At 43.9% G+C, this 26,274-nt stretch overlaps 1 protein-coding gene across 1 annotated transcript; it reads right to left on the reverse strand.

Annotated features, from left to right (window-relative positions):
* Positions 1-863: 863 nt before the first annotated feature.
* Positions 864-25,026, reverse strand: LOC140204600 (lysozyme g-like). Its single transcript, XM_072271325.1, has 6 exons — positions 24,939-25,026; positions 22,366-22,469; positions 19,826-19,912; positions 18,137-18,333; positions 6,680-6,818; positions 864-1,134 (listed from the first exon to the last, which is right to left on the reverse strand). Exons 2-6 carry the CDS (start codon positions 22,370-22,372, stop codon positions 1,001-1,003), a joined length of 564 nt encoding a protein of 187 aa, XP_072127426.1. The 5' UTR covers positions 22,373-22,469; positions 24,939-25,026; the 3' UTR covers positions 864-1,000.
* Between the last annotated feature and the right edge of the window lie 1,248 nt (positions 25,027-26,274).

Here is a 26,274-nt window from a genome sequence, read left to right on the forward strand (position 1 = left end):
TACTATCAATGTACTTAAACATTGAAGTTGAGCTTGCATGCATCACTTCTGCTGGCAGCTCATTCCACACTCAACCCTGAGTGAAGACGTCTCAACCAGTCTGCTTCACCTTCCATCTTGTATTACTCCTCTCAACCCCATTCGCTTGCCTTCTCCCTGTAACCTTTGATGCCCTGACTAATCAAAAACAAACTCTGCTTGAAATACACCCAATAACTTGGTCTCCACAAGCATCTCTGGCAATGAATTCCACAGATTCACTACCTTCTGGCTTAAAAAAAAAAGAGAAAAAAAATGAAATTCCTCCTCCAGTTCTAAAAGGTTCTAAAGAGGCTGCACCCTCATTCTAGACTCCAGGACAAAAAAAAAAAAATTCTCTCCATGTCCACTCTTTCAATATTCAAAGGGTTTCAGTGAGATTCCCTCTAATTCTTCTCCCACTCTCAAACCTCCCCCCTCATGAGTCTGGGAGATCCTCTCTCATGCCCTTCCCCATGAATTAACATCCATCCCTCCCCGCTCAAGTCTGATCCCTATTTGTCCCTATGAATCAGTCCCTCCTCCCATCCTGTGCTCCACCTTCCTCTCCCAGCAGATATCACCATCTTCATCCCTTTCTCACCTCATCCTATCACCTACCAGCTTCTGATGCTATTCCAGCCTCTCACCTGGCTCTCCCTCCTAATATTCAGCTCTTGGTCTGCCTGCTCTTCACCTCACTCATCATTTCCCCATCTTTTACTCCCTATGAAGGGTCTTAACCCAAAAAGTCAGCTGTTCACTTCCTTCTACTAATTCTGGCCAAACCACTGAGCTCCTCCAACTTTGTGTTGCAACATTAAGAAACTTTCAAGATATCCATATAATTGTTTATTCTCTTGCAATCATTTTGTCAATAGTCTCCATGGCAGTAATGTGATAAAAACAAGAATTGACATTTCTCAAATTGCAGTAATTTAAGGTCAATTATGAGACAGAATGCGGATATTAGAATAGTTGATCAAAAGCCCTTTTTCTTCAGCCACTGGGCACGTGCAATCACATCATTAGAGTAGTCTTGGCCTGTTGTAGAAGCATCCACATTTTGGTAGTCACGGACAATATGTGGACCCATGTTGTAAGCAGCAAGTGCACCTGTTGTAAAGAGACAAGTGTTATAACACCCATTAACAAGCACCTTTTGTATAGCATTGTTAGCCTAGACACTATCAAGACATATTTACAGAATATTATTAGCCAAATAAGCTGATATTAGGGAAGATGACAAAAAGTAGCGAAGTTCAGAATACATTAAAGTATACAATAGCCAGTCTTGTGATTTAGCTCTTGCAGGCAGCCACAAAACAAAGAAACCCTACAGCAACCATGAAAAAGACGGTCAAATATCCAATGTTCAGGAAAAATAGAAGTGCAAACAATAAAAATACGTAACTTTCATCAGTGAAGTTCACAAAAGTAGGCCCACAGCCACAAAGCCAGTCACAGCTAATCCAGGAGCCTGTTAGTTACAGGCCACTGCCTCAGTTCAGTGCAGAGGCGAATAAGGCTCATGCAGTGAGCTTAACACCAGCCCTGACACACAACCTTTGCAATCTAGCCTGGTTCTTAAACTGGTTATTCCATGCTCTTAGATCTGGGCCCCGCAGCCTTCATATACTCTCACCCATACCTGACTTTTCCAATTCTGCCCAACACTGAAATCGATCAAACAGTACGAGAAAAGGTGCAATTAATGTAGTTAATATTTCTTTTTGTTGACAAAAAGTTGTTGTGCTTCACCAGTGCCATCTAAAACCATAAGACTTTGATCCAGGTACACCAAACATCCAGGCTATGCTTGCTTCTCACTGCTACAATTGGGCAGAGGTACAGCAGAACTAGTATGTCAAAGATGCCGCAAATTTCTGTAGATATTGCGGAGAGCATTCTAACTGGTTGCATCACCATCTGGAAGGGAGGGGCCATTGCACAAGGTCAGAGGAAGCTACAGGAAGTTGTAAACTTTGTCAGCTCCATCATGTATACAAGCCTACCCAGGATCTAGGACACCTTCAAAAGGCAATTCCAAGCCAAAGTAGCCAGCCGTGGCAATCAATTCCACTAAGTTCAAAGTAAAATTTATCAAAGTACATACATGCCACCACATACAACTCAGATTTTTTCCCACTGCAGGCATACTTAGCAAATCTACAGAACAACAACTGTAATTGCTAATACAAGTAAATGGCAATGAATAATGAGCATGAAATAACAAGATAAGAGTCCTTAAATGAGCGTAACTATCCCCTTTTGTTCAAGACTTTGATGGTTGAGGGTTGGTAACTACTCTTGAACAAGGAATTGCAAGTCCGGAGGCTCTTGTACCTCCTACCTGATGGCAGCAGCAAGAACATGGCCTTGGTGGTGAAAATCTGATTAGTACTGCTTTTCTGGCAATGTTTTACGTAGATGTGCTCAATGGTTTGGAGGTTCCCCCCCCACAATGTACTGGACAAATCTACTACCTTTTGTAGGATTTTTCACTCAAAGGCATTGGTGTTCCCATATCAGGCTGTAATGCAGCCAGTCAGCACACTTTCCACAACACATCTATAGAAGTTTGCCAATGATTTTGTGGCAACAATCACGTGGATTCAGTTCCACAGACAAGTTCTTTAACATGAACTAGTTCATTGACTCACAGCAAATCTGTAGCCAATCCTCTGCCTCCCACAACCACTTTGTCCTAATCTCTGAAGCTCCCCCCCACCCCATCCCACCAAGTCTCTGCCTTAATGCAGATAGAAAGACAGCCAAGTGATCTGATTTACTACAATGCATTCTGTGTGGAATGGTAGACATTCCTCAGCTTGGTACAGCAGTGGTCTATTAGGTTAGCACCTGTGGTGCTACAGGTTATGGTGTATGCTGATGGTAATTGGGCAGGGTTTTCTTCAAACAATTGAAGTCCCTGACTGATTTAAAATGCGTTGGGATGGATTGTTTGGAGACTGCATCATGTGGTATCTCAAGTGCTTGATTATAGTTAGTCACTGACGGTACGTATATTGCTGTCAGGATTATGGAGAATTCTCTGGGTGAATAGAAAAGATTGCATTTGACCTTTAGGTGTTCAAGGTTTTAGGAAGCACCACCAAGAGTTTATCATGAAACACACAGCTCCACCTTTTGCCTTTTCTGAATCAGCAGTTTGCTCAATTCTGTGAATCATGTAGTGTTCAGGTCTGATTGCTGTATCGAGTATCCTGGGAGAAAGCCAAGTCTCAAACATAGAACACAACAATCTCTTATTTCCCTTCAATGCAGCATTCTTGTTCTCAGGTCCTCAATTTTGAGGATGGCACCAGCAAATACAACCAACAGTGACATTCTTCAGGCAGTTCATCAAAATACTTTGTGCTTCTTTTATATGATTCTCGTACTAACCTGAATCTTAGTATTAAGATTCTAGTGCAGGTGCATTTGCAACCCGTGCTTTACATTTTGATCGTGTAGTTCTGGTGCTTTGCTGAGGGAGTTTGAGATTTGGAACAAGTGCGTGGCCTGGAGGCCAAGATATGCAAGCCTGTGATTGACTCCATTTCTCACCGATTAAAGTGCCAAGCAAGATTGAAATTGAGACGAGAGAAGCAGCTCACCACTCCCCACCTGCATTTGACCAATCTCGTCTCCACTGCTGCCAGAGGAAGGTGCTGGAATCTTGGGTCTTAGGCAAGGTTTGAATAGCACAGTTTGGGGATTGGGCTCATTTTAAGAGGACTCTGCACTTCAGTTTATATACAATTCTGGTCATTCTTTTTTTGCTATTTTGCACAATTTTGAGTAAGGCGGACTGGCTCTGAAGCCTATAGTCAATGAACAGCTGAAATGAACTAAACTGTTCTTAGACTGTTTCAAGGTTGCTGTAGTTTGATGTTTAATATTCTGTGTTCCTCCCCCCCACCTTTATTTTCCCTGTTTGCACAATTTGTATATTTGAATGGTTTCATGGCTGTCTGCGGGAAGACGAGTCTCAGGGTTTTATACAGCATAGATAACTGTGAATTTGTTATCAAAGTGTACAATACTTTGAATCTTTGTTCTATAGCAACTGCATGTTTACTAGCAGCTGGTGGGTAGATGAGGCCTCATTCCTGTGCGTTTCAGCCTGGCTTGGGGTCCTCCACTTCACTTCCAGCCATGGCAATGAACCTTCACCTGCTTAAAGATGCCCCACCTGTTTGCTCTGCAGAACAGCACCGTGGTTCATTGGTATCATCTTGGCAATAAATTAATTAGTCAGCATTGGCAAGTGGTTTGTGCACACAACAGGTTTAATGGCCAGTGACAATGCCAAGGGGATGATGAGGCTTTAAAGAATTGGTCAGACTGCACTTGGAGTATTGAGCAGCTTCAGTTCCTTACCTACAAAATGGAGTGGCATTGGAGAGAGTCCAGAGGCGGCTCCTGGGAATGATTTCAGGAATGAAAGGGTTAATGTATGAGGTGATTTTGATGGTTCTGAGCCTGTACTCACTGAACGGTGGGGGTGGGGGAGAGATCTCATTGAAACCTATCAACTAGTGAAAGGCTCAGATAGAAAGGCTGTGGAGAGGATGTTTCCTGTAGCAGGGGAGTCCAAGACCAGAGGGAACAGCCTCAGACTAGAGGAATGTCCATATAGAACAGATATTGGGGGGGGCAGGGAAGATTCTTTAGTCAATTCTTGGCTGTGGAGGCAAAGGTCACTGGATAGCTTTAAAGCAGAATTTGATTGATTCCCTGACTAATCAAACTAAGGTTAAAGGGAGGAGGCAAGAAAATGGGGTTGTGATTGATGATAAATCAGCCATGATGGGACAGTGGAGCACACTCAAAAGGGCTGAATGGTTTAATACTGCTCCTGTCTTAGGTTACAAAGGTATTCTGATGGGCAACACTGCAGTTTCTCTGGCATTCAACATACTAAACAGTGAAAGGTTAAAGAGGGCACCATGGCAGTGTAGCAGATAGTCTAACACTGTTACTGCTTGGCGCATTCTGAAGTTTGGATTTCAATTCCAGGCTCATCTGCAAGTACATTTTGAGTCACGTGGGTTTCCTCTGGGTGCTCTGGTTTCCTCCCAGGGTTCAGAGATGTGGTCAACATAAATTGCCTTGAGATTAGGCTAGTGTTAGATAGGTTGGTTGCTGGACAGCATGTCCTGTTGGAATGGAAAGACCTGTTTTGCACTGCATCTAGAAACAGAAAACCTACAGCACAATACAGGCCCTTTGGCCCACAAGGCTGTGCTGAACATCTCCTTACCTTAGAAATTACCTAGGGTTACCCTTAGCCCTCTATTTTTCTAAGCTCCAAGTACCTATCCAGGAGTTTCTTAAAAGATCCAATCTTTTCTTCGTCCACCACCATCACCGGCAGACCATTTCATGCACTCACCACTCTCTGCATGAAAAAAAAAACTTACCCCTGACATCTCCTCTGTATCTGCTTACAAGCACTTTAAAACAGTGCCCTCTCATGCTAGCCATTTCAGCCCTGGGAAAAAGCCTCTGACTATCCACACAATAAATGCCTCTCATCTTGTACACCTCTATCAGGTCACCTCTCATGCTCTGTCACTCCAAGGAGAAGAGGACAAGTTCACTCAGCCTATTCTCATAAGGCATGCTCCCCAATCCAAGCAACATCCTTGTAAACAACACATATCAAAGTTGCTGGTGAACGCAGCAGTCTAGGCAGCATCTCTAGGAAGAGGTACAGTCAATGTTTCAGGCCGAGACCAGTCGTCAGGACTAACTGAAGGAAGAGCTAGTAATAGATTTGAAAGTGGGAGGGGGAGGGATGGAGCCAAGAGCTGGACAGTTGAATGGCAAAAGGGATATGAGAGGGTCATGGGAGAGGAGGCCCAGGGAGAAGGAAAAAGGGGAGGGTGGGAAACCCAGAGGATAATACACACATTCTTTCTCTCTTCTCTTGCTCCCTCTGACTATACCCCCTGCCCATCCTCTGGGTTTCTCCCCCCCCCCCCCCCACCTTCTCCCTGGGCATCCTGTCCGATGATCCTCTCATATCCCTTTTGCCAATCACCAGTCCAGCTCTTGGCTCCATCCCTCCCCCTCCTGTCTTCTCCTATCCTTTCTGATCTCCCCCTCCCCCTTTCAAATCTCTTACTAACTCTTCTTTCAGTTAGTCCTGACGAAGGGTCTCAGCCCGAAACGTCGACTGTACCTCTTCCTAGAGATGCTGCCTGGCCTGCAGCGTTCACCAGCAACTTTGATGTGTGTTGCTTGAATTTCCAGCATCTGCAGAATTCCTGTTGTTAACATCCTTGTAAATCTCCTCTGCAAGCTCTATGGCTTCCACATCTTTCCTGTAGTGAGGCAACCAGAACTGAGTGCCGTACTCCAAGTGGGGTCTGACCAGGGTCCTATATAGCTGCAACATTACCTCTCAGCTCTTAAACTCAATCCCATGGTTGATGAAGGCCAGTGCACTGCATGCCTTCTTAACCACAGAGTCAACCTGCATCGCAGCTTTCAGCGTCCTATGGACTCGGACCCCAAGATCATTCTGATCCTCCACACTGCCAAGAGTCTTACCATTAATACCATATTCTGTCATGATATTTGACCTAATAGTATATTCTGCCATCATCTCCCTAAATAAAAATTAATAAGAAAAAGAAAAGAGCCAAACCTTTAAGCTGCTGCTCTTTAGTCCAGCTTGGAAACTTTCGTTTTATGTCTCCAATCATATCTACCAGTATACCTGTTCCTTGCTTAAGATGTTCTACGCTGTCGAAAGAGCCACGAGGTGAATGCCAGCGTTTGTCAACCTGGAATAGAAATGACATTTGTTTACCAGCGATTGGGAGGCCCTTCATTGCCATGACTTACATTAAAATAAGATAAAAGTATAGGGAATTTTAATGTTGATTGTAATGATGCCATTATCGACAACCTTTTCTCAACTTTCCATGTGGTATCAGGTCTTATCCAGTAGAGCACACTAAAGGAAAATCTGTATTTATCCACACCCTTCAGTAAAACAACAAAACACCCAGTGGCCAGTTTATTAGCTACCTCTTATATCTAATAAATTGGCCACTGACTGTATGCACGCGGGCTGCTGCTGCAGACCATCCACCTCAAGGTTTGATGTGTTGTGCTTTCAGAGATGCTCTTCTGTTGTTACATGTGGGTATTTGAGTTACACTTGCCTTCCTGTCAGCCTGAACAAGTATGGCCATTCTGTTCTTACTGCTCACTGAGTAGGTGTTTTCTCCTACAGAACTACCACTCACTGGATTTTTTGATCCTTGCACATTCTCTGTAAACTCTAGGTACTGTTGTGCATGGAAACCCCAGGAGGTCGGCAGTTTCTGAAATATACAAATCTCCTCATCTGGCAACAATGATTATCCCAGTCACTTAAAATCACATTTCTTCCCCCATTCTGATATTTGGTCTGAACAAAGACTGAACCTTTTGACCATATCTGCTTGCTTTTATGTATAAAGTTGCTGCTGCGTGACAGACTGATTAGGTATTTGCATTAACGAGCAGGTTTACTAAATGAAGTGGCCACTGAGTGCATGCTGGTAACCTACACTAAGCTCCCACAAATATTTTGAAGGTGCTTGGATAAAATGCTTTTGTGTTGATTGGGGTTTAAAAGTTAGCATCTTGAAGGCTTGGGTTTATTTAAATGGTGGAATGGGAACTCTTTCAGGTTGTATAGCTAATTATTACACATCTGAAATTGCCCATGAACTGAATGTTTTATTGGAACAGAAGAGGAAAAGGCCTTTCAGCCCATTATGTTGGTGCCAAACTGACCAAATCACTCCCAGCTGTGTCAAAAGAACCTCTTAACATCACTATCATATCTGCTCCACTAACCCCAGCAGCCCTTTCCACACCTAACAAAAAAAAAAAAAAAAAAAAAAACTTTGTCCTCAGACTTTAAAATGCACATTCTCCAGTGTTTGACATTTCAGCCCTGGGAGAAAGATTAATTGTCCACCCCTATCAATACCTCAGTTTTATGGACTTCAGATCTTTCGCCAGCCTCCACCACTTCAGAGGACAAGCTACGTTTGCCCAACATCTCTCATAGCTCAACATTAATCCAGGCAGCATCCTGGTAAAAATCTACTGCACCTTTAAAGCCTCTACATCCTACCTGGCTATTAGACAATTACAGAGAACATTTAAAGAGATAGCTATATTGACAGAGAGCAGCCTCACAGACCAGACAAGGAGGCAAGGTTATTAGTGATCAGTTAATTTTTCCTCCAGTAAAAGTGAGGTTTCTGGCCTTTAAGGTTTCCCCAAACTAAAGCTACTCAAATATAATAATTATAGGAAATTGAAACAGGAAAGTGAAAAAACTTCAAAATGAAGCTAAATAATAGTATTTCCTCATCTTCCATCTTGTGAGCTAGCTGTTTAAAGATTGCATATCAACACACAAAATGCTGGAGGAATTCAGCAAGTCAGCCAGCATCTGTGGAAATGGATAGACAGTAAATGTTTCAGGCTGAGACCCTTCATCAGGACTAAGAAAGGGGGAAAGATGCCAGAATAAAAAGGAGGGGAAGGAGGCTAGCTGGAAGGTGATCGGTGAAGACTGGTAGGTGGGAAAAGGTCAAGGGCTGGAGAAGGAGGAATCTTATAGGAGAGGATTGTTGACCACAGGGGAAAGGGAAGGAGGGAACCCAGAGGAATTAATAAGCAGAAGAGACATGTCAGAGTGGGGAACAGAGAAAAAGGTGAGGGGGAGGGGGAAGGGATATTCATTATCCAGAAGGAGAAATAGATATTTATGCCATCAGGTTGGAGGCTACCCTGACAGAATACAAGGTGTTGGTCCTTTACCCTGTGGGTGACCTCATCTTGACACAAGAGGCGGCCATGGACCAACATGTTGGATTGGGAACCAAAATTAAAATGTGAGACTTCCTGGTAGCCAAACTTGTAGCTGATGGTGTGGAGTTGCTCGAAGCAGTCCCCCAATTTACGATGGGTCTCATCAATGCAGAAGCCGCATTGGGCCTACCGGACACAATAGATGACCCCAGCAGATTTGCAGTTGAAGTTTTGCCTCACTTGGAAAGTGGTAAGGGAGGAGGTATATGGGTAGCTATTAATTTGGACTACATTATTAATGGATTTATGGCTAAATTTGCTGATAGAAAAAATAGGTGGAGGAGTAGATAGTGTTGAGGAAACAGAGCCTACAGGGAGACTTAGATAGTTTAGGGGAATGGGCAAAGAAGTGGCAAATGAAATACAATGTTGGAAAGTGTATGGTCATGCACTTTGGTGGAAGAAATAAATGGGCAACCTATTATTTAGATGGGGAGAGAATTCAAAATGCAGAGATGCAAAGGGACTTGGGAGTCCTTGTGCAAGATACACTAAAGGTTAACCGCCAGGTTGAGTCACTTGTGAAGAAGGTGAATGCAATGCTGGCCTTCATTTCTAGAGGTAAAGAATACAAGAGCAGGGATGTGATGTTGAGGCTCTGTAAGGCACTCGTGAGACCACACTTGGAGTATTGTGAGCAGTTTTGGGCTCCTTATTTTAGAAAGGAAATACTGATATTGGAGAGGGTTCAGAGAAGATTCACGAGAATGATTCCAGGAATGAAAGGATTACCATATGAGGAATGTTTGGCAGCTCTTGGGCTGTATTCCTTGGAGTTCAGGAGAATGGCCGGGGGGGGGGGGGGGGGGGTGGATCTCAGAAACATTCCGAATGTTAAAAGCCTGAACATATTAAATATGACAGTTATTTCCCATGGTAGGGGAGTCTGGGATAAGAGGGTGCAACTTCAGGATTGTAGGACGTCCATTTAGAACTGAGATGCGGAGAAGTCAGAGGGTGGTAAATCTGTGGAATTTGTTGCCATGAGTGGCTGTGGAGGCCAAGTCATTGGGTGTATTTAAGGCAGAGATAGATAGGTTCTTGATTAGCCAGGGCATCAAAGGGTATGGGGAGAAGGTAGGGGAGTGGGGATGACTGGAAGAATTGGATCAGCCCATGATTGAATGGCACAGCAGACTCAATGGGCCAAATGGCCTACTTCTGCTCCTACATCTTATGGTCTTAAGTGCAGCACTTAGGCTGCTTACAGTGACAAGTGCTAGGAGGGAGGATAGAGGAGAGAGATGGTCAAGGAAATCACAGAGGGAGCAATCCCTGTGGAAAATGTAGAGGGGTGATAGGATCCCTTTGGAGATGGCAAAGGTTGCAGAGGATAACGTGGAGGCTGATGAGGTGGTAGGCAAGGACAAGAGGAATTCTATCACTGTTAAAGAGTTGAATATCAGCTTCAGATTTATCACATACATATTGAAGCTATGAAATAGGTCACTTGCTTTAACTACTAACAGAAACTTGGATGTGCTGAGGGGCAGCCCACAAGAAAACATAACATGCCCACCATGTTCAGCAGGACAGGAACAATGTTTCAACAAGATCCCCCTTCATTCAGCAAGTACAGGCCCAGAGCCATCAAATGCTCCTCATACATTAACCCTTTCGTTCCCAGAATCATTCCCATGAACCTCCTCTGGAAGCTGTCTAATGCCAGCACATGCTTTCTTTGGAAAGGGGACCAAAACTGCTCATAACGCGAGATCTGACCTTTGCCTTATAAAGCCTCAGCATCACATCCTTGCTTTTATATTCTAGTCCTCTTGAATGCTAAGATTGCATTTGCCTTCCTCACCACTGACTCAACCTGTGGGTTACCCTTCAGTTGCAGTACTGATTTTTGGCAATAGATGACAATGTTGATCCACATGTATGCATTTCTGTGACTGGAAGTCTGGAGGATGAAGTTGAATGCAATACATAGCGGTTGTGCTTCTGAAACTTACAGCAGAAACCTCAACTTACTGGATACAATTCTGCTGTGAGATGAGGTGAAAGACGAAAAATATCAGGTAAAGTTGAGAGTCCAGGTGAGGAGAAGCACAAGGATCAACCTTGAGGAAGGCTTTTAGGGATTTGGATATACAGATCTAAAATTCTTTGAAAGTATCATTGTAGGTAGGTGAGGTCATAGATTTTGGTACATGGGCCTTCATAAATCAGTATATTGAGTACAATAGTAGGGATCTTATGTTGAAGTAGTACAAGACATTGAGGATAAATTTGGAGTATTGTGTGCAGTTCTGGTCACCCAGCCACAGGAAAGATATCAATAAGGGTAGAGAGAAAATTTACAAGTATGTTACTAGGACTTCAGGGACCGAGTTATATGGAATGGTTGAATAGGTTAGGAATTTATTCCCAGGGCATCGGAAAGTGAAGAGTCATCTTAGAGGTATTCAAAATTATGATGGGTATAGATACGATAAAGTCAAATGTTTCACCTTTCACCCTTAACCTATTGACCTCTAGTTGCAATCAATCTCAGTGGAAGGAGGCTGCTTAAGGTGAGCATGACGGGGAGTTTCTTCACTCAGAGGGTGGTGAAGATGAAAATGAGCTGCCAGTGGAAGTGGTACATGTGGTTTCAATTGCACCATTTAAGAGAAGTTTGGATAAGTTTGTGGATGGGAGGTATTCGAGCTGCAAAATTGCAGTTGATGGGACTAAGAACAACAATGTAGTATGAACTAGGTGGGCTGAAGGGCCTGTGCTGTAGCATTCTATGACAATTTTAAAGGAACAGAAAGAAGGGACACGAGCACAATTATAGAAAACAGAGTAGTCTACCCAAAGGAGAATTCAGTATTCATTTTTGGTTGCCAAGTGCCAGACATAAGTCGAGATGTTGTCCCTCTGCTTATGTTGGGTCTTGCTAATGGTAGTAGAGACCACAGACAGACAGTTTGGATCAGGAGCAACATTCAGAATTAAAGTGTCATGCAATGAGAAGCTGAGATTCACCCCTGTGAACAGAGTGCAAGCATGCCACAAAACAGTCACCTAATGTGTTTGGTTTCTCCAATATGAATACCACCTTGAACACCAAATTCTATAGACCATATTAACATGGGAAATGAATTGCTGCTTTATCAGGAATGATTGGTTGGGCACAGGATGTTGGGAAAGGATGCGAGAACAGAATGGAGTTTCTTCTCTTGTTGGATGAAGATGCTATGGAGGACAGTGATGGACAGTAGCTTTCTGCTACTGAGGACAAGGTATCTCAGGAAAGTGGCTTTCATCCATCAGTTACACCACCATCCAGGTCATGTCATGAAACAGAGTTACAAGAGCTGTCTGGATGCATAGCAACTTGGCAAGGTAACTGCTCTGCACTGAACTGCTAGAAACTGCAAAGAATTGTGGAACCAGCCTCCTCTTAATGGACTCTGCTGCCTCACTAAAGTAACTGGCATAATCAAAGATACCACCCACCTATTGGGCAGAAGAAAAAGCCCAAAAGGCTCGAGAACAGCTTCTACCCCATTGTTACCAGACTCTGAATGGGGCTCTTAGCAATAAAGTGGACTTAACCACATAAAATAGGGGCAATAGTAATATAGCATTTAGCATAATCCCATTATAGTGCCAGCAACCTGAGCTTAATTCCACCACTGTAAAGAATTTGTACATTCCCCCTGTGATCGCATGGCTTTCCTTTGGGTGTTCCTGTTTCCATCCACATTCCAAAGATATACAGGTTAATAGGTAACATGGGTATAACTGGGTAGCCTGGACTTGTTGGGCCAGAAGGATCAGTTACCATACTGTGTCTCCAATAAAATCTACCTCATCATAATCTTGCATTTTACCTGTACTGTACTTTGTAGCTTTTACACTTTATTCTGCATTGTTATTCTTCTACCTCAATACGCTAATGATTTGATGGTATGAACAGTATGAAAGACAAGCTGTCCATTGTATCTGGTAACACAAGTCAATCATCTAATATTTTTCTCATCCCACACTGCTGATTTTGCACACATGCAAATTATGTACAATTTGTTAATATGTCAGAATCAGTTTATTATCAATGGCATGCTGTGAAATTTGTTTTGTGGCAGTACAGTCCAGAAAAATTACTACTTTATAATAAGGAATATACAAATTAGCGTGATTTATATCAGCTTGTCGGTCTTGCAATGTGTTGTGCTGCTGCTGCAAAGTCAATTCTCATGGCTCATCTACCCTGTGACATAAATTACACATACCTATAAGTAAGCTTGAATTTGCCTGCCTGTTCTATTCCTAATTACAACATTAGACTTTGTTTTCCTTTTAGATCACAAGATATAGGAGCACAAGTGGCCCATCTAGTCTGCTCCACCATTTCATCATGGTTGATCCATTTTTCCTCTGCCTCAGTCTCCTGCCTTCTCCCCAGATCCCTTCATACCCTGACTCATCAAGAATCTATCAACCTTTGCCTTAAATGTATCCAATGACTTGGCCTCCACGGCCACCTGTGACAACAAATTCCACAGATTCACCACTCACTGGCAGAAGAAATTCATCTGTTCAGAATGGACATCCCTCCATTCTGAGGCTGTCCTCTGATCTTAGACACTCCCACCATAGGAAACATCCTCTCCAAATCTACTCTATCAAGGTCTTTCACCATTCAATAAGTTTCAAATCAGGTCACCTCTCATTCTTCTGAATTCCAGTGAGTACATCTTCAGGTCCAAACATTCCCCATATGATAAGCCTTTCCACCCTAGAATCACTTTTGTGAGCCTCCTTTGAACCCCCTCCAATTTCAGCACATTTTGTTAGACAAGGGGCCCTAAAACTGCTCACAGTATGCTGTGAGAACTCACCAGTACCTGATAAAAAGCCTCAGCATTACATCCTTGCTTTAGAGTTTAGTTGAAATGCAAAGAATCAGGCCCTAGTCTGTGTCAAGTACCCCTACCCCCCAACATCTTCACAAGTCCTATACTAAACACTTTAAAAATTCCCCTCATTCCCATTAATCACCAGAATTGATCAATTATGTATTTCTCAGCCCATCACCCCTACTGCAGCACAGACTACTGAGAGCAACTCACCAGAATCCAGTCCTGGATACAAATTGTCCCCCAGCGTAGCCCATCTTCAAACATCCTTCCTCTCCCAGGGATGGCACCTGGAGTGTCTGTAGCTCTAGGTTTTTAAAACCAGGATAGGGTTGCTAGCCTCATGCCCAACCCTCCTTTCACAGCCAGCTAGGGGACCATCCATGGTGAAGCTATATTATGTACAAACCAGGGCAATTTACAGCTGCCTATTAACCCACTGACCTGGATGACTATGGGACATGGGAGGAAAAACCTGGGCAGCACAGATGCACATATCAGGACTACAGCTTGGCATTCAATACCATCATCCCCCCCCAGAATGAATCATTAAGCTTCAGGACTTTGGCCTCAATACCCCTTGTGCAATTGGATCCTCAATTTCTTCACTTGCAGATCCCAGAGAGTTTGGGTTGGCAACAACATCTCTACAATCTTCATCAGCTCAGTGCACCACTAGGCTGTGTGCTTAGCCCCTTGCTCTATACCTATGACTGTGTGACTAATTACAGCTATGAAGCCATACTTAAGTTTTCTGATGACACCACTGTTGTAGGCAAAGTCAAGGTGTTGACAAATCAGCATATAGGAGGGAGATTGAAAATCTGGCTGAGTGGTGCCAGGACAACAACCTCTCACTCAATGTCAGCTGATTATTGACTCCAGGAGGACAAAAACAGATCCATGAAGCAACTCTCAGGATCAGGTGTGGAGAGGGTCAGCAACTTTAAATTTCTCGGTTATTATTTTGGAGGACCTGTCCTGGGAGCAGCACACAAGTACAACAATGAAGAAAGTATGGCAGCAGCTCTACTTCCTTTGGTATTTGCAAAGATTCAGCACGACATCCAACATTTTGACAAACCTGCAGAAGTGCTGACTGTCTGCATCACAGCCTGGTATGGCAATACTGTACTAGTGCCCTTGAATAAAACAATAAAAAAATCCTATAAATAGTGGATACGGTCCAGTCATCCTGGGAGAAGCCCTCCCCACCATTGAGCACACCTGCATGAAGAGTTGTCACAGGAAAGCAGCATCCATCATCAGGGACCCCCACCACCTAGGACATGTTTTTCCTCACTGCTGCCATCAGGAAGGTGATACAGAAGCAGTTATTACCTCTCAAACTCAGACTCTTGGACTAAGGGGATAACTTCACTTGCCCTATCATCAAAATGCTCCCACAACCTATGGACTCGTTTTCAAGGACTCCATCTTGCTCTCAACATTTATTGCTTTTTTTATTTGTTACTTTTCTTTTGGTATTTGCACAGTTTGTCATCATTTGTGCACAGGTTGAATGCCCAAGTTGATGTGATCTTACACTGATTTTATTACGGTTGTTCTGTTACGAAATTATGGTGTATGCTTGCAAGAAAATGAACCTCAGGCTTGTACTTGGTGGTGGACATGTACCTTGGTAATAAATTTACTTTGAACTGAAACTGCACTACACAGGGGTAACCCACATTGTAATATGGCCAGAACTGCAGGATGCACACCCTGATGGACTGTTTACAGTTGCCCAAGATTTTAACCACGTGAACCTTAAGTCAGTGCACCCCAAATTCCATCAGTATTGTGGACTTTGCAATGAGAGGGGAGAACATGTCGGACCTTGTTTACACAAATATTCCCGACGCGTACCAGGCGGAGCCCCACCCCCCCACCTCAGTTACTCAGACTACATCTCTGTTATGCTAATCCCAGCATACAGACCGCTCGTCAGGCACTCCAGACCAGTTCAGTAGCAGGTGAAAACCTGGCCAGCAGGAGCCATCTCTGCTCTTCAAGACTGCTTTGAGCACACTGACTGGCACATGTTCAGGGAGATTGCAACCGATGGTGACTCTACCAACTTAGAGGAATACACAGCATCGGTGACTAGCTACATCAGCAAGTGCATCGATGACATTGCTGTGTCCAAGACCAACACTACGCGCGCTAACCAGAAGTCGTGGATGACTGTGGATGTGTGTGCGCTGCTGAGGACCCGTGACTCCACCTTCAGAGCAGGCGACAAGGCAGCCCTAACAACAGCAAGGGCCAAACTGTCCCGGGCCATCAGAGGGGCAAAGCGTGTACACGCCCGGTGAATCCACAGCCACTTCCAGGACAGCAGCAACACACGGCGCATGTGGAAGGGCATTCAGGACATCAACTACAAGACAACACCACCTGCCTGTGCTGGTGATACCTCCCTCCCAGATGCATTGAACAACTTCTACACTCGTTTTGAGGTGGAAAATGATGTGGTGGTGAGGAAGACCACCCCTCCTCCAAATGACGAGGTGCTATGTCTTACCCAGGCCAATGCGAGGAGAACCCTGTGCAGGGTCAACCCACAGAAGGCTGCTGGACCAGACAATATTCCTGGCAGAGTGCTCAGGATGTGCAGACCAGCTAGCAGAGATTCTCACTGACATCTTCAACATCTCCCTGAGCAGTGCCGTCATTCCTATGTGCTTCAAGGCTGCCACCATCGTCCCTGTGCCAAAGTCTTCAATGTCCTGACTCAATAACTACCGTCCCATCGCACTCAAATCCATCATCATGAAGTGTTTCAAGAGGCTCATCATGAGGCACATCAAGACCCTGCTGCCCCCCTCACTGGACCCCCTGCAGCTCACATATCATCACAACTGTTCAACAGACGACACCATTGCCATCACCCTCCACCTGGCCCTAACCCACCTGGACCAAAAAAAAAAAAAAAAAAAATGACACATACGTTCGAATGCTGTTCAGAGACTTCAGTTCAGCATTCAACACAATCATTCCTCAGAAACTGATTGGAAAGCTGAGCCTACGGGGCCTGGACACCTCCCTCTGCAACTGGATCCTAGACTTCCTGACTGGGAGACCTCAGTCAGTCCGGATTGGAAGCAGCATCTCCAACACCATCACACCAAGCACGGGTCTCCCCAGGGCTGTGTGCTCAGTCCACTGATATTCACTCTGCTGACCCACGACTGTGCTGCAATACACAGCTTGAACCACATCATCAAGTTCACTGATACACAATCGTGGTGGGTCTCATCAGCAAGAACGATGAGTCAGCATACAGAGGAGATGCAGCGGCTAACAGACTGGTGCAGAGCCAACAACCTGTCTCTGAATGTGAACGAACCAAAAGGGACCAGATGGGACCAGCAACAACCCATGACCATACAGCACAATTTTGTTGTAATTTATAGTTTATGTAATGCATTATACTGTTGCTGAAAAACAGCCTTTTACCTTTCCCACCCACCAGACTTCACCCATCACCTTTGAGCTATCCTTCATCCCTTCACTACCTCCCACCTTTTTATTCTGGCATCCTCCCCTGTCCTGAAGGGGGTCTCAGACCAAAATGTTGACTGCTTGTAATCTTTCATAGACAATGACCCACCGAGTTTCTCCAGGATTTTGTAGGTGTTGCCCTAGATTTCCAGCATCTGCAGGACTTCTTTTTAAGACTTTTGCACAGTACCATAATGTGAAATTTTAGGCACACATATATAGCTATGGTGCCCAAGGCTTTTGCACAGTACTGTATTAATTTTGTGTATTGCATTGTACTGCTTCCACTAAATAAAACATATTTCATGACATACATGAGTAATGATAAACCTGATTCTGTTATGGGTCTCTATTGTGGACTGGCAATGGGAAGGGGACAGGGAGAGTAATCATGGTTGGGAAAAGGGGAAAAAGAGTGAAGTGAGTGGGAAGCACCAGAGAGACATACTGTAATGATCAATAAACCAATTGTTTGGAATCAAATGACTTTTCCTGGTGTCTCAGGGCTGGGTGTATCTGTATCTGCACCTGCACTGTTTCCCTCCCCAGCCCTCCGTTGCCACCTATCCCACACCCCTCCTGTGGTGCTCCAGCACCACCATTCCCAGCATTCTTTGCTCCCACCAGATTTACAAATTTGCTCAACTCCATGTTGGCAAATACAGTTTTGTACAAAAGTCTTAGGCACCCAAGCCACATACAGAATGTGGCCAAGACTCTAGTACAGTACTGCATGTCAGTGATATTAAACCCAGTCATGATTCTGTGTCAACGGCTCTACTAGCTGTACCACTGCTGCCCTGTTACCATCCTAGTCTGCACCAAGGGGAAAGATTTCTGGAAACTAGGAAACTTGATCCTACCTGCATGAGACCAAATGCATTCCCCTGGTCACCCCTGCCATTTACCAAGGCTGCGCCTACTCGAGATTCACGGGATGCGATAGCACCAATGAGGGCTGGATCGATTTGGTATTCATTGGCAGCTTGGTATATCGAAGACTTGTAATCATTTGCCCGCTGAAAATCAGTCTCCATCAGCTTGTGAGAAGCTGCAACACCTGTAGACAGAAGCAAACCAAGTTATTTTATTTTACTTGATGTCTCCAAGACGTAGCAATGGAATAAAGCAGAAGAAATTAGCAGGCAAGAAAGTGTCTGTAGAAAGTGCAAACAAATTCTGCCCATCATGGACTACAAGGCACAGGAGCAGAATTAGGCCATTCGGCCCACTGAGTCTGTTCCACATGTCCAACTTTTATATCAGGACTTCAGCATTAGCAATTTAGCAATTTTGAGAACCTTCTATTACTCAAATGCATCTTTCCATTCTGTAATTTCATGTTTGGAAGTCCCCGGTATTTCACTATAAATAGTCTATGTGGACGTTGCTTGAAATTGGTGGATTCTGGTTTAGTTTGATCTTGCCTGGTCCAGCTACCACTTCAATTCCATCCCTTTCAATATCCAAACTTTGCCCAGAGATCTTCCTCTTTTTTTTGTCCACATTTGGAGAATAGGAGTGGAGGAGCCCCTGTTCCCTCACACAGAATGGGAAGTGGGTTACTGTCACACCACAAGTACAGTGTGGCTACATCTTACCATGTTGAGAAATCAAAAGAGACACGTTTGAAGCTCTGCCATTGATAGACATATAGAAGTTGAAGGACACAAATGAACCGGTTTACTTTGTGTTGCCATTACTGATTCTGACTTTTTCCTGTTACATTTTAATTGTTTGATTTCACTTGCCCAAATTGTGCTCAATTCTGGTTGCCTCACTACAGGAAAGATGTGGAAACCATAGAAAGGATATAGAGGAGATTTACAAGCATATTGCCTGGTTTGGGGAGCATACCTTATGAGAATAGGTTGAATGAACTCGGCCTTTTCTCCTTGGAGCAATGCAGGATGAGAGGTGACCTGATAGTGGTGTACGAGATAATGAGGGGCATTGATAGTGTGGATAGTCAGAGGCTTTTTCCTAGGGCTGAAATGGCTAGCATGAGAGGGCATAGTTTTAAGGTGCTTGGAAGTAGGTACAGAGATGTCAGGGGTAGTTTTTTTAAAAATATATAAATGCAGAGAGCATTGAGTGCATGGAATGGGCTGCCAGCAGCGGTGGTGGTGGAGGTGGAAATGTTACAGTCTTTTAAGAGACTCTTGGATGGCTACATGGAGCTTAGAAAAATAGAGGACTATGGGTAAAGCCTAGGTAGTTCTAAGGTAGGGACATGTTCGGCACAGCTTTGTGGGCTGAAGGGCCTGTATTGTGCTGTAGGTTTTCTATGTTTCTAAATTCTGTCCTGCCTGGAGTTTGAACTCAGGGCTAGATTTGCCAGGGATATGGACAAATAGTCCAAATAGTCTGTCAATTTAATGTCATTGCCTGTGTTGCCACACAGGTGCAAGGGGATTGTAAACATAGATAACATCTAATAGTGACCTGAAGCTTTAAGAGATTGCTGTAGAACATTCTCACATATATACCACAAGAGTTTGCAGATAAACAAACAGCATGGAAATTTATCAAGGCTTACTCTCATCACTTACCACTGTACCCCAGTCTGTCCTGGTTTGCAGTTGTCTGGGAAGCTCCTGATGTGTCAACCCTTGTAATATCACCATACTTAGAAAATCCTGGTAAAACACAGCAAGTCACTCAAGTAAAAAATACAATGTAGAAAGAGTTTGACCTCATCTGGGGTCAGTTGGCACAAACCAGATTGTATTCGATATTATGGAGCCATTTTCTGGTTAGGTTTAGGTTTTAGAGATGGTGCAAGTGAACCTCATGATTCATAGGAAATTAAAAAGCACTGTTTTGCCAACAATTGGAAAGGGAAATGCAAAAGGAATTAATCAGCATCACTGGGTTACTTCATGACAGTCTGTGTAGAATTGTCACTATTCATCACGGTTTTGAGCCCCTCATCTTAGAAATGATGTGCTCAAACTGGAAAGAGGTCAAACTAGGTTCACAAAAATGATTCCAGAATTGAATAGTTTGCCATAAAGAAAAGCCTTAGGACGTGTATTCTCCTGAATTCAGAAGAGGGGGTGACCTCATTGAACTCTATCAAATGGTGAAAGGTCTTGATAGAGTGGATATGGAAAGGAAATTTACTGTGGTGGGAGAGTCTAAGACCAGAGGACAGTCTCAGAATAGTTACATCAAGACCACAAGCAACATGACCAGCATGGGTTTTCTTCCTAGGTTTTACCTTTTCTATTCTTTGACTATTCATTGAGGGTCAGAGAAACCTAGCGAGTCTGCACACAGGCATTCAGTTGTGTAAATTCATATGCTTGTGAACTGAGTGAATGAAGGTACTTGTCAGTAAATATAGATTCTCTGTGCCTAACTGATCATTGAGGGTTAATACTTCAGGGTTAAGCCTTGTTTAAAAAAAATAATTTTAGTTATTCATCGAAATACAGCACAGAATAGGCTCTTCCAGCCCTTCAAGCTAGACTGCCCACCATCCCCCTACTTAATCCTAAACTATTCACGGGATAATTTACAATGACCAATTCACCTGTCAACTGGTACACTCTTCAACTGTGGGAGGAAACAGGAACACCCAGAAGAAACTCACATTCACAGGAAGAACATACAAACTCCTGATAGGCAGTGGCAGGAATTGAACTCGAGTTGCCTGTACTGGCTCTGTAATAACATTACGCTAACCACGACACTACTGTACCAAATTCCACAGCCCTTTCTCAACTTGAGAACCGGATGGATTACAGTTCTTTAGCTCAGAGGGGGAGCATCAGGATTGGCAGAAGACCGAGGTGCTGTGGAGCTGAGGAAGAAACAGTGCTGGTGTTGGGTTACCAATTGATTGTACAGGGTTGCCAAAAAAAAGGGACATCCACTAATCTGTCAGATTTAGAACACAAGCACTATAACAATGTTACAAAATTAAATTCATGAAATTATGAAGTGTACAGCAGAACCAGGTTTAAACAGAAGGGATTCTGCAGTTGCTGGAAATCCAGAGGAATACAAAGTGGGGTACCACTGTATCATAGCGGTCCATGCAAAACTATTACAGCACCAGCAACCAAGGTTCAATCCCACCACTGTCTGTAAGCAGTTCGCATGTTCTCCCCATGACCATGTGGGTTTCTTCACAGTGCAAAGACGTACTAGTTAGTAGGTTAATTGGTCATTGCAAGTCACTCTGTGACTAGGCTAGGGTTAATCGATGGGTTGCTGGGCATGTGGCTCAATGGGCCAGAAGGACTTATTTGCATTGTACAAGGCCATAGGTATAGGAGCAGAATTAGGCCATTTGGCCCATCAAGTCTGCTCCACCATTTCATCATGTCTGATCCATTTCCCCCTCAGCCCCAAACTCCTACCTTCTCCCCATATCACTTCACACCCCAACTTGTCAAGAACCTGCCAACCTCTGCTTTAAATATACCCAATGACTTGGCCCCCCCCCCCCCCCCACAGCTGCCTGCGTCAAAACTACGCATTTACTCTGGCTGAAGAAATTCCTTCTCATCACCATTCCATATGTACAAATAAAATAAAAATAAACTGCTGGAGGAACTGAGCAGATCAAATGGCATCTAGAGGAATAAACTGTCAATGTTTCAGGCAGAGACTCTTTCAGGTTTACTTCTGTCCATAGCTGCTGCCTACTGGCCATGTTTCTCCAGCATTTTTGTGTGCGTTGCACAAATATCAAGCTCAAGTGCTTTGCACGCCATCCTCCTATTTCCCTGCATCTAACAAACTAGTTCTGTACGCCTGTTTCAATTTACCGTACCAAGATAGAAAATGGGAGCACCAGGGTAGCACAACAATGCTATTAGGGTTTGGGGCATCGGAGTTCCGAGTTCAATTCCAGTGCCATCTGCAAGAAGTTTGTATGTTCTTTCCATAAGCACGTGTGTTTCCTCTGGGTGCCTGTTTCCTCCTGCAATCCAAGATGTACCTGTTAGTAGGTTAATTAGTCATTGTAAGTTGTCCTGTGATTAGACTAGGGTTAAGTAGATGGGCTATTGTGCAGTTCAGCTGAATAGGCCCGTTTATGCTGCAACTCAAAATACAAATCATAGAAATAGAAGCTTACCTGACATGGTGCTGTTGCTGGTAGCTACAAAAGGTCGAATGAAGTTCTGATAAAGTGTTGATGGGAACTTTACGAGCTCACACAGAAACGTGGGGTAATTATATCTAATGTAAATGACAGGATCATGGTGACAAGTTATATACATGATAATAAAATTATTTCTGCTGCCAAATGTCAAACTTTGCCAAGCCTGTTTTGTCAAATGTTGGTAATCATCCTCCTTAGTATTTTCAAAAGTTTGCAATGAACAGCTTCTGATCCAGTGACCTTGCAGTTACTACATTTTAATTTGTTTTATTAGTTTAAAAACTAACTACTCCAGAGAAAATTTCAGTTCCATAATATACAAATATAGAAGATGGAAAGAGTACAGAGAAAATTTACAAGGGTGTTGTCAGCTCGAGGGCCTAAGCTATAGGGAAGGATGAATGGGCTAGGACTTTATTCCTTAGAACATGGAAGATTGAGGGGAGATTTGATAAGAGGTATTAAAAAAAATTATCAGGGATATTTTGATAGTGTAAATGCAAGCAGACTTTTCCACTGAGGTTGAGCAAGACTAGAATTAAAGGCCATGGCTTAAGGGTGAAAGGTGAAATATTTAGGGGAACATGAGGAAACATCTTTACTCAGAGGGTGATGAGAGTGTGGAACAAACTGCCAGCAGAAGTGTTGGATGTGGGTTTGATTTTAATGTTTAAGAGAAGTTTAGATAAGTACATAAATGGGACTAGTATGGAGAGCTACGGTCCAGGTGCCAGGTAATAGGACTAGGCAGATAACAGTACAGCCCAGACTAGATGGGCTGAAGAATCTGATTGTGCTGTAGTAGTCCATGACTCTTTGTGATAGCCCTCATTCTGACTGATGATAGAGTTGTTTCTTATTCTCTTCTAAAAGAGGAATAGAGTTCAAAGAAATCTGGGTGTTCTAGAGCACAAACCCCAGCCTAGCAGCCTGGTCGATCATGGAGCCAGGAGAAAGAACCTTCAGCCCAACTTATCCATGCAAAACAAGATGCCCAACAATAGTTACAGAGAGACACGACAGCCTCTAGCTATTCACCCTTGGCTCTGAGATGATTTACAAACACTCAGACACCCTGTCAGAGTTGCAGCAGCAGGAAATGCCTCCTCACAGATTAACTCAGGCCTCCTGCCAATATGATCCCACCCCTCCTTGCTGAACCTCAAACTGGTCACAGTGCTACAAACCATAGACACTGGGAGTTTCCCTGGTCTTCCACATCCTGCAGGAACAGCACACCATTGTTTTTACTGCCATTTCCTGTCATGGTCCGGTCCGTGATGTCCGCATTCCGGTTCATGGTCCGGTCCATTGACCCTTGCTCCAGGTTTTCCTGCCTACCCTGTTTCTGTTCAGCCCTAATTGAGCCAGCTGATTCTCATTGGGGCTGGCTGCAGAAATACCTCCAGAGACCAGGGTGTGGCTGCTGGATTGTTCTTGTCCTTACTCCTTGTATCCCTTCCCCTGTTTTCTGTTTCCTCACCTGAAGCCCAGCCCAGCCCTGTCTTGCCGGTAACTCTCACCTTGCCCGAAATCTTGTCTTGGAGCCATCCTGTACCTAGCTCCCTTCCTGTCCCTTACCTCTGCCGGGTAAGCCAGGCCGTATTGCCATTACCCTGCGGTTGGTTCTGTCCCTTCCTGTCCCTTGCCTCCATCAGGTAAGCCAGGCTGTATTGCCGTTACCCTGTGTTTGGTTCTGTCCCTTCCTGTCCCTTGCCTCAGTCAGGTGGAGATCCATGCCATGCCCAGGAGGAGCTTCAAGACCCCAAGCCTCGAACCTCGCTCCAAGCCAATCTTTAAGACCCCAAGTCTCAAGCCTCTAGTCTCCAGCCTCACCTCAAGCCTGCCAGCTAAGTCACATCCTTGCCTAGTTCTGGGGTCCTTGTCCAGTCTCTAGCTCAGAATCCAAGCTCAGGCTCTTAGCTCTCTTGTCCTGTCCTATTCTGGGTTCCCAGTTTTCATGTCCATGTCCTAGCCCTTACTCTGTATCCTAGTCCTGTCCCTATTTCTACAGTGTCTGTGTCTTGCACTTGGGTCTGTTCCCAGCCACCTCCTTATGACATTTCCACTACACTAAAGATCTCTTAAAGGCTAGCTTTGTTTGTCATATGTACATTAAAATATCAAAACATACAGCAAAGTGTATTATTTGCATTTCATCTGAGGATAGTGCTAGGAACAGCCTCACCATGTCTCCAGGACCAACATAGCATACCCAATTTAGTCAATCTAACACATACACCTTTGGAAGCTAGAGTACCTGGTGGAAGGCCAATCACAGAGAATGTACAAACTCCCTACAAACAGCTAGAATCACATTCCAATTGGTGATCACAGGCACTCCAAACACTACACCACCCAATGAGTAAAGTTCACAATATCTGCTCTGAACAATACTAAATTAAACCAGTTGTCTTCTGCCTATATACGTCCCATTCCATGCAGACTCATGCATCTGACAGCCTCTTAAACAACATTATCATATTTGCTTCCACTGTTTCCCTCAGCAGCCCATTCTAAAGTTAAAAAAGACCAAACAATCTTACCTGTACCTCTGCCTCTGGAGTGAAGCCTCACAAGCCAAACTCTAAACTCTTACCAGTCACACTCAAACACAATAAGAAACAAGCTGCCCTGCTTTCCTTTTATTGGCTGATGTACCCTGCAATTAGCCAATCAGAAATACACCCTCAGCTGTTAACATTTTGAAACTCTTGGTTTAAAGTTTAAGGGGTGGGATGTCTGTAAAGCAGTAAAGTGAAACTGAAAGTGGATTTCCAGTAAGTTGAATCTTAACTGCTGCTCTTAAGAGAGATGTGGCTTGTATTAGCTTCTGTTTCAAAATTCTAGTAGGACAGTGCTTACTATGGACTTGTATTGTCAAGAAAAATTAACCCTTTGTTATATGCAGTCCTTAAAGCACACTGATCTCCGCTTCCATAATTCAGATCAGAAGCAGAATTTAATGTTAGCAAATTTTACACAGGAACAGCACAGGATCAGGCATTTCAGCCTACAAAGACTATGCTAAACTTGATGTCAAATCAATGGATGTCTTCTGTCTGCACATGATCCATGGCCCTCAATTTTCTGTATTCAAACCCACTGTTATAAGGCTATTGAATATTCTCTATTGAGATAAGGTGGACTTGTATTAAGATGGACTTAGCTCATTATGATCTTGCACTATCTGGTCTACCTACGCTACACTTTCAAGATTCAAGATTGTTTAATGTAATTTCCAGTACACAAGTTGGGGTGGCAGAGTGGAGATACATCTCCACCAAAGGAGGTGTAAGGTGCTCCTTGGCCCCTCCCTCCAATCAAGGACACGTGAAGCCATGTGAGCAAGTGGTGAATGGTTGTATCAGCAGCTGGTGCTTATCACGTCCTGGTTATCCCAGTGACACCAGGCAGACAATCTCTGAAGAGTATTGATAATGGCTGGGGTCACCCATCTTGTAAAGACACTGCCCAGAAGAAGGCAATGGGTTCTTCTGTCTGTCTGTCTGTATCTTGTTTTACGGCGGTTGGCATCCAGCTTAATGGTGCATTACCGCCACCGTCTGCTCCAGAATGTGCACTAGACATGCATTCTAAATCCCTTCACCCAATCACACACACACACACACACACACACACACACCTACACTTCACCCTCCCATCTTTGACCATCCTAGTATCCTATTCCTGTTTATTCGTCATATTCTATAAAAAACCCCTGTACCCCTTAAAAATACTAAAAATACCCGGACTTGTGCTCTCTCACCCATGCCCAGCAACCCTTTTAATGTGAATTCCTGCATCCCCAACTCCCTTAATTTATTTCTCATCATCTCTCTCTGTATCCCATACTTCCTGCAACTCAGAACTACATGTTCT

Source organism: Mobula birostris, chromosome 10 (genome assembly GCF_030028105.1).
Source record: "Mobula birostris isolate sMobBir1 chromosome 10, sMobBir1.hap1, whole genome shotgun sequence".
NCBI classification, from domain to species: domain Eukaryota; kingdom Metazoa; phylum Chordata; class Chondrichthyes; order Myliobatiformes; family Myliobatidae; genus Mobula; species Mobula birostris.